Source organism: Amyelois transitella, chromosome 25 (genome assembly GCF_032362555.1).
Source record: "Amyelois transitella isolate CPQ chromosome 25, ilAmyTran1.1, whole genome shotgun sequence".
Lineage (NCBI taxonomy): Eukaryota > Metazoa > Arthropoda > Insecta > Lepidoptera > Pyralidae > Amyelois > Amyelois transitella.
In genome coordinates this window covers 5,181,240-5,193,626 of record NC_083528.1, presented here as the reverse complement: position 1 = coordinate 5,193,626, position 12,387 = coordinate 5,181,240, and the positions used below count along the sequence as shown (strand labels likewise).

General features: G+C 35.2%; 1 protein-coding gene across 1 annotated transcript; it reads right to left on the bottom strand.

Annotated features, from left to right (window-relative positions):
- Positions 1-1,265: 1,265 nt before the first annotated feature.
- Positions 1,266-12,385, bottom strand: LOC106143475 (potassium channel subfamily K member 9). The gene is made up of 10 exons (XM_060951593.1): positions 11,873-12,385; positions 11,024-11,661; positions 10,555-10,710; positions 10,018-10,144; positions 8,008-8,117; positions 6,884-6,964; positions 6,080-6,267; positions 5,362-5,473; positions 4,659-4,746; positions 1,266-4,195 (listed from the first exon to the last, which is right to left on the bottom strand). The coding sequence occupies exons 2-10, from the start codon at positions 11,148-11,150 to the stop codon at positions 3,439-3,441; spliced, it is 1,746 nt and encodes a 581-aa protein (XP_060807576.1). The 5' UTR covers positions 11,151-11,661; positions 11,873-12,385; the 3' UTR covers positions 1,266-3,438.
- Between the last annotated feature and the right edge of the window lie 2 nt (positions 12,386-12,387).

The window sequence follows — 12,387 nt, the reverse complement described above, 5'->3', positions numbered from 1 at the left end:
TTTTATTTTATTCAACCTAACCCAGAAATTTATAATATAAGCTCGCAAGAAAGCGAGCGCATGTTCATCGTATGGAAAGAAACTTAATAGAAACACAGTAGCATTTTTTGTAATAGGTAGTACTGATTTCAGAATCCCTTGAACAGATTTTATAATAAAACAGCAACATTAACCAAACCTCATAAAAAGAATTCTAATTTAAAACTTATAAAATAGTATATAGCTGCCTGATTCGCATAATTTCAAATAAGCATAATTATTCAACTTCTTTCGCTCATATCCATTAACACTAACTATATTTACATTAATTACAAATAAGTAGGATAAATACAACAAAAATATCACAGCAAAACAATACTGGAAGTTTTCTTACATTTAATATAGCGAAGACATATCATTTCTCTTAACAAACACATGCTTATTTTCAATCAATGGTTTGCCATTTTTATGTGACTTGTAACTTGTAATGGTTGACTAGGGAAATCGTTTGTAAGGAGAAAAATCTAGTATTTCCTTTTATATCTCAGTATGTAAAAACCTACGTAAAATTTTCAAAGTTACATAAGCAAGTTGTGTAAAACTTGTAATTACAGTGTTATCCATTTTTATAAGTTACACTGATGTCTAATTTTTGTTTGGCGCGAAAATATTTGAGCCTGTCATCCTATCAGAGCGCACCATTTGAACCCGCTAACTGTCCGATATTATGAGAGAGATAGCAGAAAACTTGCATTTTAAGTTATATGGACTTGTAATAAAGTCATTATTTTATTGAGTTTTCTTTCGGGTTGATGATACGGCGGTAGGTTTTGTTATTCTGTGCTCTCGAATATTGCCGATGCGATATACAAAATTTTAAGTACATACCTACTGTTAACCTAAAATTTATAACCAACACATTTTAAAATCAATTATATGCAAATAACTGCTTTTCATAACATATTCAGTTTTACTGAATGCTCAAAGCAAAAAGGTTAGAACAAAACCAATATGGTTTTAAGAGTAATAAAATTTTATGGATAGGACATATTTAACATTGCGTTTTGACGCAATTTTTTGAATTAACATTTAATTTTTCAATATTTCATTCAAATATTTTGAACTGTAATGTTAAAAATTTATAGTCATATGAGACCATTTTCTTTATAAATAAATTTGGCAAGACATTAACATAATGTTTTTTAAAAACCATGTTTTGCTTATAAACTTATTAATAAAACAATCTTTGAGATTATCTATAGAATTTTGTTATTTATGGCATCGTTTTTTAAATATAATATATGTAGTATATAACAAATTTGGAAATAAATGCACTAAACATATCTATTATTTTTTAATTTCACATAATCTAGAGTCAATAGTTAGAAATATTAAATAAGCAGAGTTCGCATATAACAGTATTTAATAACATATCTGATGTGATTTGTCTCAAGGGGTAGACAGAGTCAATAGTCACGAGAAAACTCGGACGTAAGCATAGATTACAGCTTTAAATGTGGTTTACATTAAATTGACTAAATTGTGACATATAGTACTGACATTATGGTTAGTAAGTATTACGTACCTATGTGGAATATAAATTTGGCACATTAAGAATTTTCAATCACTTTTTTGTCATAATATTGGACGACATATACTAATGTAAAATAATCAGCGAAACCATTATTTCAGACTATTGAATCTAGATGAGATATATATATTTTATATATCAATTAGGTAAACACTCAGCTTCTTATATGCAATTCTAAAATACCGTGACGCTTGAAGCAGTCCAATAACGATTTCCACATGTCAGTAAATTGAAACGTTTACAAATAATTTGCTTAAATAAAACATTAAAATTAGAAAGAGTTGACTTTGCTTCAGACTAAGTCTTTTTAGTGGCAGCATTTAGTTGTTTTAATTTTGTTAGTATTTTTTTATAATAGATATACATGGTTAAATGGAAAAAATCCTTCACAGGGATAAGTCCGCGATTGTTAATTATTTGTTTTCGTTAATCTATGTTGACTGTTTTTTTATATGTATGATAAAGTTTTTGCTAACAACCAAAAATGTTCTAAATACATATTATTCATTATTCTAATCAATGTGAAATCTAGTTTACTGCCAAATGAAGTGTATAGAAAGCTGATCTGCCGTAAAAGTACTGCTTTTCCGGATTCTTATATAGCTTAGAAAGCTTGAATTTTACCGTTACTATTATTAATAATTGTTATTAGTACTAACATAGTAATATTGTTGACATCAATTTACTGACTGTAATTTTTTTACGTATCTACTGTATTTATTATTTTAAATAATTAATATCAGTACCAGGCCACATCGTTAAGTGCTTTATCAACTTTAAAAATATTTTAGTTATTGCTTGGTGCAAAGAACGAAGGTTTCTGTCAATATAATAGGTTGAAATGGAATGAATTTGGTAAAAAAATAATAACTTTGAAGTTTTGACCCAACAAAACAGTTTATCACCTACTTCTGAAAAGCTTAAGCATACTATACCTCATTTATTCACTATAGAAAATCATGTTGTTCTTAAAATAAATAATACAAGCTTGTGAGTTTAAATGTAACTGAATGGAGTATATAATAGTGCTTATATGGAACATAAATCTTGTACAAAGTATAGTATGCGACAGCTTATATACCATTCGCTGCACAAGCCATCTTTAAAACTATATTACAATATCTACAGCAAGCCAAGCTCTGAGTAATAAAAACGCGATTAATCCACCTTAGTGTAAAAGCTATAACTTTAAACCCGAAACTACACTCCTGTCGAGTTTTCACTTCTAATTGGTGCGGGGTGAGTTGAAACTGTTTTTTTTTTAATGTTTCAATATAAATAGATTTATGTAACTAGCAAAGAGTTTATATCACAAGCAACTGTTGAAGTATATTAGATAAATCAACTAGATTTAAACTATTTTAGGTGACCCCAAACTTGAAGACTTGTGTTATGGGTTACCAACTAAAAATAATATATTTTATATACAGGTAATGTATAAATTAGAGAGACTAATCACACAATTTCAAAATCTTGTCACTGACGTTACCACAGCGTTAGAGACTCTGCATTCAAAACACAACACAATGTATTAAAACTTAAAAACGTGTTTAAGGTATAGGCTCATAAACTTGGGATTCTTCTTGTAGGGGATGGGCTAACAACCTGTCACTAATTGAATCTAAATTCCATTATACAGCCATACAGCTGTAAGAGGCCTTTCGGTCTTTTCAAGACTGTTGGCTCTGTCAACCCCACATGAGATATAAACGTGATAATATGTATAAATGTTAAACTCACCGCAATCAGAAGTGAAACTCCGACGGTACACCCGCGAAATTGTAAATGTCTAATTAATTAATTGGCCCATTTATTGAGTTTACTAACACTAACCTACATTTTGGCATCGTCTTTGGCACAAAATTTCACTAAATACTCGCTCTATGCGGAGGCAAATTGAATGTTAACGTATCATTGACAAAATACTGCTCCTGTTCCTCTTCATCGGGCAAATAGTACCCATAACTGCCATCGTTCGACACTTGGTCAGCACCGTACGTTGAATTCCTTGGCATCTCACAAGCGTACTCCTCCCAATTCCTATCTATTGATTTTCTTCTCTTCGCAAACAATATTGAACCGTCAAATGCATACTCATCATCAAAATGCAGTACGGCATCATCATAGAAATAATTCTCTTTCTTGTTGCTCGTGTTCCTAGCTATGTTCTTCATTAGTTTCTTTTTGGCGTAACTGGATTTCTCTGAATCGTAATCATCGACTAAGGGATCGTTGCTCCTGTTCTCTGATCTCATATTCATGGAATACAAGGAGGAGCTGTGCGGACTGAGTTCTATTTTGGTGCTGATGCTGTGCCTGTACGGGTTGAGGTACTGTTCGTTGTTGTTGCATCTCATGTCGTACATCATCATTCCTCTGCGCAATTGTTCTCTTCTTTTCGACACGATTTCCCTGAAGTCTTCGGGGTCTAGTTGGAAGTCGTTTCTCGCGTTCATGTATAAGTATCCGGACGCAGAATTGAGTCTTAAGGATTGCGATCTAGTTTTTGAGGAAGACTTTTCGATGAACCGCGGTATGCTGCCCAGCTCGCGGTAGTTTTTGGACTTGATCTGCTTGATGTTTGTGGGCGGGACCGGCGATAGTGGGTCCCTGTACGGTACCGACCTGAAATTTTTTGAGTTAATATTACACAAATATGTAATTAAGGCCAGGTCAAGGGTACTAGAAACCGTCGAGTATGCATGAAGACAGTTATGAATGTGGATGAAGCGAAAGTGGTATGCAGAGATCGTGACGAGTGAATAGGTGTAGTCACTGCCTAAGGCTCCGGGAAAGGGGCATAATTTTTATGTATGTAAGTAAGAAATCAGGACAATATTGATAGAATATCGGTATGCCCTCTCCAAACTGGAAACCATTTTGGATAGTTTTGTATTCCTACTTTGTGTTCTGTTGTTATAAATAAGTTAGTTAAAATGTATTAAAATTGAATTAACATGTACTTAAATTGAATTAACAAGTATTTAAATTGAATTAACAAGTATTTAAATTGAATTAACAAGTATTTAAATTGAATTAACATGTATTTAAATTTAATTAAAATTTATTTAAAGTATATTCCACTCACTTGTTAGGTCCGAAACAATTGCACGAACAACTGCAGACGCTCGGCGCGTACTCCTCATCGACGTACAGGGGAACGAGAGACGTGTCGCCTGAAAAATGGTTAAAATGGTTACTTAATGTTTGGCGACCGTAGAAGGATGTGCGATTGTAATATGATTTGATTTGGGTTCAGAAAGTGTTGGGCATTATACATTTTAGATGGTTCCTAAAGCTCCACTTTTGTATATAAACTATTAGAGTACGACTGACGTCAACGAGAAATCCTGTGGGAACGAACGAAAGGAATTATATTTTAGTGCACCCCGAGACTTCAAACTCCACGAGCAAAACTGGAGTTAAAAGTTAGAAATATGTATTAAATGAAAGTTAAAAGTAAGAACGTGTCTAAAATGTACTTCAAAAATTATAAATGGGTCTTTAATGTCAGATTAAAGTTAGAAATGTCCCTAAAACTTAAGTTAAAGTGTCTAAAACGTCAGAAATGTCCGTTAAACTAAAGTCAAAACTTAGAAATGTGTGTAAAATCCTTCCAAAATTACAAATGCGAAAGTTTGTGAGTATTTCAGTATGGATGTTTGTTACTCTTTCACGCAAAATCTACTGAACCGATTACGATGAAATTTGGTATGTAGGTAGCTGAAGACCCCGAATACTTCTAATCCCGGAGTTCCCGCGGGATTGATAGATTGATAGGGAGTAGTGACCTGCGAGCTGTCGCGGGCCGGCGGGCAGGCGCGTGCCGCGCGACACGCCGCGCAGCACGGCGCCGTCCGCCGTGATCACGTCGCCCTCCAGCCGCACCGCCACTTGCTGCGCCTGCGCATGACACATCACTTTTTATGCACACATACCAACATACAATCACGTAATTATCCCTTAACCTCTGAGCTGCCGAAGCCGCGATTTGCACCCGCGGGAAATCAATTTTTCCAGCGAGAAAGAAGTATTTCCAAACAATAGGAAGGCATTAATACTCAAAATAAAATAAAAACGTGGCCGGTAGAGCGAGCGCTGATCAGAGCTTAAGCAGTTGAGGCCAGTGCACTGATTAGTGCTGAGGCAGCTGAGAAGTTAAGGTTGACAATTCCGACAGTCTTTTGAAAATGCTATGACCACGATCAGCTGTATGGCTTAATGATGGAATTGAGTGTAAAATAGTGGCAGGTTGCTGTTGTTTAAGATGAGCAATGCCTTTCCCTTTATTGACTTTTACAATTACAATCTGCACGGGAAGAGGAGCATCTGGTAGATATAACGTTATTTTTGGAGAGAGACAAGTAAGCCATATTCACCCACTCTTTCTCGGTAGGACGGACAGAGTAACCTTTTCACTTGCAATCACCACATTCTTAATCAATCAATTTTCCTGGAGTTTCTCACACCTCTACCCTGGCGGGGTAGACAGAGACTAGCCAGCCTCACCTGTTCAGCTTGCTGCTGATCCCTCTTCTCGTCCTCTGTGTTCATGGTGACGAACCGCAGCACCAACAGGTTGAGACAGGCGGCCACTATCGCCAGCCCGAACAGTATGAAGATCAGGGCGAACATGACGTACGAAGGCTTTCTGTTCAGCGCGTTGTCACGCTGCAGGGCTACCATGTCGCCGAAGCCTGTTGGGTTTTAATAAAAAATGACTTAATTTTCTGTTCCCAAAAAAAAAAAAAAATAACAATTATTTATTTATTTATTTAGACTTCATGCACGTAAAATGTACAACAGGTGGACTTTATATCTAATCATGAAGTCTACGTTCAAATGGTTCGAAAATATGACTTGGCGAATTGACGGAATCTGTTCTAAGTCGTTTTTTACAACATGGACAAATGAAATATATACATACATGCATATAATCACGTCTATATCCCTTGCGGGGTAGACAGAGCCAACAGTCTTGAAGAGACTGATATGCCACGTTCAGCTATTTGGCTTAATGATAGAATTGAGATTCAAATAGTGACAGCTTTTTAGCCCATCGCCTTAAAGAATCCCAAGTTTATAAGCCTACCCCTTAATCGCCTTTTACGAAATCCATGGGAGAGATATTGGTCCCAGTATCCAGTCCCAGTTGTGAACTACACGGCACAAAAAAAAATATTTTCCATATAATAATGGGATCAACCCATCTTGCTTGCTATCAGGTAAATTAAGGTCTTAACCCTAATTAGCAATAAACATTACCCGGAAAAAGTCACACATGAACTGATTATTACCCTAATAAAGACTTACCTATAGTGGTGAGTGTAATGAAACAATAATATACACTGTCGAAGTAGCTCCATCCTTCACAAGAAGAAAATGCGGCGGCGCCTGTAAAAAAATGCATACACATACATAAAATCACGTCTATATCACTTGCTAGACAGAGCTATTGGTCTTGACAAAGACTGAAAGGTCACATTCAACTGTACGGCTTAATGATGGAATTGAGATTCATATAGTGAAAGGTTGCCCATCGCCGAAGAATTCCAAGATTATAGAATTCATACAGCTGAGTTCTTGTGGTTCCCGGCACCAATCGAAAAAGAATAGGACCACTCCATCTCTTTCCCATGGAAGTCGTAATAGGCGACTAAGGGATAGGCTTAAAAACTTGGGATTCTTTTGTAGGCAGGCAATGGGTTAGCAACCGGTTAAAACAGAATCTCAATTCTATCATTAAGCCAAATACCTGAACGTGGCCATTTAGTCTTGTCAAGACCATTGGCACTGTATACCCCGCAAGGGATATAGAGATTTTATGTATGTATTAAAAAATATGTAAAACTGGTTGTAAGAAAGTGGTAGTATGAAATTTTATGAGAACACTTTTTTCTTTTTATGGTCAGAAAAAGCAACGTCGATCAACTGGACGGAATGTGACATATGGCATATTTATTTCTTCTTCTTTTTCTAACTTTTACTTTTTATTTAAATTAAAGGTTACTTATTGGATAACTGTTACTTGGATAACAGGTATTATTATACAGGTAACGTACCAAGTCGAGGGAAGGGCACAATAAACATTTTTTGGTAAAATCTCCATAAATATTTAGACCACATTTCCCATGGATGACGGACTGTTGGCTGTCTATCCTGCCAGGTATATAGACGTGACTATATGTATGTATTTATTATTTAGACCTTCATTAGTAAAATGTCCAAACGGAGCAATAGCCGGCTGGTTTTCAGTCGCTCGATGACCACAGATCATTGTAAGACGATTCGAGATAAAATAAACGTACGTCACGTGCGCGTTTAATACCTAGTAGTATTTATAAATAGTATGAATAAAATAGGTTAATTGTATTCGTAGACATTCCCTCGAGAGTCAATCCACAGACAAGAGCAAGTAAAATAAATTACTTTCTTACCTCCAGCAATGGTGAGCGAAGACAGCGTGGTGACGACACATATAAGGTCCACTTCCGTAGCGTTGATCTGCTTGCAGTTCAGTGCACGTTTGATTGATTTTATTATAACGCTGTAATGGAATTGTATGTTAAACACCACGGAACTGCCCATGTACTACTATTGTAGATTAGAATTTTATACATACATATGGTCACGTCTATATCCCTTGTTGGGTATACAGAGCCAACAGTCTTGAAAAGACTTAGCGGCCACGTTCAGGTATTTGGCTTAATGATAGAATTGAGATCCAAATAGTGACAGGTTGCTAGCCCATCGCCTAAAAAAGAATCCCAAGTTTGTCCTTGTCCTTCAGTCACCTTTTACGACATCCATGGGAAAAAGATGGAGTGGTCCTATTCTTTCTTGTATTGGTGCCGGGAAACCACACGACAGAAGAATAGATATTAGAATAGAATTTTATCAAAGCAAAATAATTTAACCCACATTGTATGATGATTACACATCTAATTGCCATAATTTGCAGGTTTCCCCACGATGTTTCCCTCACCGTAAGAGCATCGGTTAGTACTTACACCAATGTAGCTACATAACTCGGAAAAAGTGTCATTGGTACATGGCGGAGGTAGGATTTGAACCAGTGCATTACTCGCACATTCTAGCCTAGAACCTTAACCGTTCGACCTACGACCCTCTTCATCCCTTTTTTTTTTCATTATCTTCAGTGTATACGAAAGAACATCGTATAAATTTTACACAGAACAAACACATACTAGTTTATTTATAGACCAGGAATCGCACACTCCCGCGGGAAGAGACCTTAAGCGATAGATTTACACCGTCGTAAACTATGTCGGAGAAAGATCCTACTACTATTATAAAGGCGAAAGTTTGTATGGATGTATGGATGTTTGTTACTCTTTCACGCAAAAACTACTGAACCGATTACCATGAAATTTGGTATGTAGGTAGCTGAAGACCCAGAATAACACATAGGCTACTTTTTATCCCAGAGTTCCCGCGGGATTGATAGGGTTTCCATGCGGACGAAGTCGCGGGCGGCCTCTAGTACCTAATAAAAATACCCGATTTTTATCATTCTCATATTATAGCGACGTAGGAGAGGTAGTTTATGTTTATTGAAAACTAGCTTCCGCCCGCGACTCCGTCCGCGCGGATAACGGTCTACGCGTGGATGGTTTATTTCTCCATTTTGACTTACTCTGACAAAGACATCTTATAAATATCTATTAGACCCAAATACAGGTAACGTAACGTGTGTTTGCGGTTTTACAGAACAACGTCTATGGATTAAACTGAAAAATTAAGATTTTTTTTTACGTATTTTTCCAGGATAAATATTATCCCATTTTATGCCCAGGATAATAAAGTATAATTATACCAAGTTTCATCGAAATCAAACCGTTAGTTTTCACGTGATGCCTGAACATACAGACAGATAGACAAAAATTTTTTTTATCACATATTTGGGTTTGGTATCGATCCAGTAAGACCCTGCTATTTATTTTTTCAATGTACAGAATTGACCCTTCTACAGATTTATTATATGTAAGTATAAGTAAAGACTAGTTGATGCGTGAGTGTTTCACAAGTTCGCCATGTTTTTGTCAGTTACAATACAAATAATAATGTTTATAAATAAAATTGAATTCATCTGTGTTAGGGATAACAGAATTAATCGGGTAACATAGCTTAATTTTTTGAAAATTGTCTTGTAGTTCCAGAGATTAGCGTATGCAAATAGTCATACAAAATTAAAGTTTTATTCTACTAGTACTCTATTACTATTGTGTGAATAGAAGTAAAATAAACAGCCAAGGATACATACATAAAATCATGCCTCTTTGCCAGAGGGGCAGGCAGACTACCTCTTTCCACTTACTACAACCCCTTCATAAGGATCTTCTTACTTTTAACTACTGTATCAATAGAGCAATTGCATACTTTGATCGCCCCAATTATAAATGTTTAATTACAAAATATTAACTTACCTGCTAAGTCTGTTGACCCTCTCACCGATGCTCTGGAACATGATGAGGCCGAGTGGGATGCCCACTATGGCATAAAACATCGTGAAAAGCTTCCCGCCAATTGTAGCTGGAGTGGAGTGGCCGTAGCCTGCATATAAAAAAAATATTATTTATTTCTCCATAGTTTTTTTACTATACAGGTTTTGATCCAGAAAAGACTCAAAATTATGGATCACAATGTAGCTGGATACATCAGCAATGATGTAGGGCAGTAAATTCATTCATTCATTCATATAGTCACATCTATATCCCTTGTGTGGTAGACAGAGCCAACAGTCTTAAAGAGACTGATAGGCCGCATTAAGCTGTTTGGCTTGATGATAGAACTAATATTTTAATAGTGACAGGTATTATAGTGACCCCATCACCTAAAATAAAAATCCCAAGTTTATAAGCCTATCCCTTAGCCTCTTACGACATCCACGGGAAGTGAGACGGAGTAGTCCCATTCTTTTTTATATTGGTGCTGGGAACCACACGGTACAGTAAATCTCTTACCAATAGTAGTGAGAACCGTGGTAGCGTAGTAGAAAGCTCCAGTGAACTTCCATTGCTGGCCGGCTTTGTGTGGCTCCGACTTGAGGACCACTGTCTCCATCACACGAAAGTCCTCCTCCGTTATGTTGTATTTCCTGATTATTATGCCTTCAATTGCTGTAACAAACCATGATTTTAGTGCTTAGATTGATTTAATTACAGGTTATATTTATAAAATAACATGAAAAATTAAAACTTTTTTATATTGTCAGTAGAGAATACACCTCATTGAGACTCTAATGTTTTTCAGATAGATAAAAAATATAGAAAGAGAAAAGTTAAATTTATCCACAAAATTATAGAAATGAATGTTCCTTTGATAAATCAAAGTTTATGCACAAAAAATAAAAACAAGGAGATGCTTATATTTTAATTTTGGGAGATTTTTTGAAAGAGGTGACGAAAAAGTTCATCTTATTTATAGACTAACCTTGTAGAACTTCAAATCGGTGTCTCTCCGTTGTAGACTCTAATGCATCAAACACTGCAGCTCCCACTAATAAATATGTAAATGTGCACACAATCAGAGATAGAGTGCGAACATTTTGCTTCTTCATCACTGCCAAGTGTCACCCTGGCCTTAGGGCATAAGGCCCAGGTAAAAACCCTTCCTTATTGTGTGATTCAGTCAAAAAATACCATATTGTCTTCAGTAAATATCTAAACTTTCTTCTTCCACTAAGTAACCATTTCAAGTGTTTTTGAACTAAAACTAACATTCAAATTTGGAATTCATAATATTTTTTTTCATACAGCAATAATTGTAGCAACTTTGGTAGGTAGGTATTCTGCTACAGTAGATGATATGCATTCAACTATTTCAAATTTAGAATTTTATAAGTCCATCTGGGATTTTATGATTTTCATGGAAATCACAACTGGCAGTGTACTATGTCCCAAATTATTTATTGGATTTGACACAACAGGGAGTTATAATATGTTCATAAACAAAACTCTAAGAATAAAATTGATCCCTTCAAAGGAAGTCATTTTCTATATTAATATTATTTTTCGATTCAAATTCTTTGACTACATCATCATGTTCTATCAAAACAGTTGCATTTGCACCTGAAAATATTAATAATTTATTGTACATCAAATTGCAGACAGGACAAATTCATTTTTAATGAAAAAAAAAATATTATTTGGACAGGGAACTAAAAAAAATATATAATTAGTAATTATGATGAAATATTTAATAATATATGGTGTGATCCATGTGACTACAAATAAAAAAAAAAATTGAGACAAAAGAAAAGAAATAACTACAAGAACTTACCTTTCTGAATTAAAAATAGAAGACAATTTTTTTATCAGTTGCAGATACAGTATCTCGAACAGCATCTGTTAATATTTAATTATCTGCAAAGCTGTATTCTAAAAATAACATCGTGCTTTAGTCCGCATTCATATCCATAGGTCAACGCACACGGCACCGTAACTGGGTCAAATGTTATGACGATTATTTTTAAAACAAATATCATTCGTAATGCTTTCAAAAAGCTGTATTAACCTTTTAGACTGCATAGCGAGCCAGTAAATACAACATTTAGGACAATAATTTTAATTTCTTGGGTGAAAAACCCTATGCGGTATTTCCACTGCTGTCACAATCCACCTACTTTTCTTTTATCTTGATTTTCTCTTGGCACTTCACTTGAACATAACGCAAAAATATTTTATTTTCTTATTACAAAAAACCAATAGGTACTTGTAATTTAGGAAAATGCATTGTTAAAAATAACAAAAAATATTTTTAGCGAACAATTTTCCTGCACTTCCTTGACCTGGGGG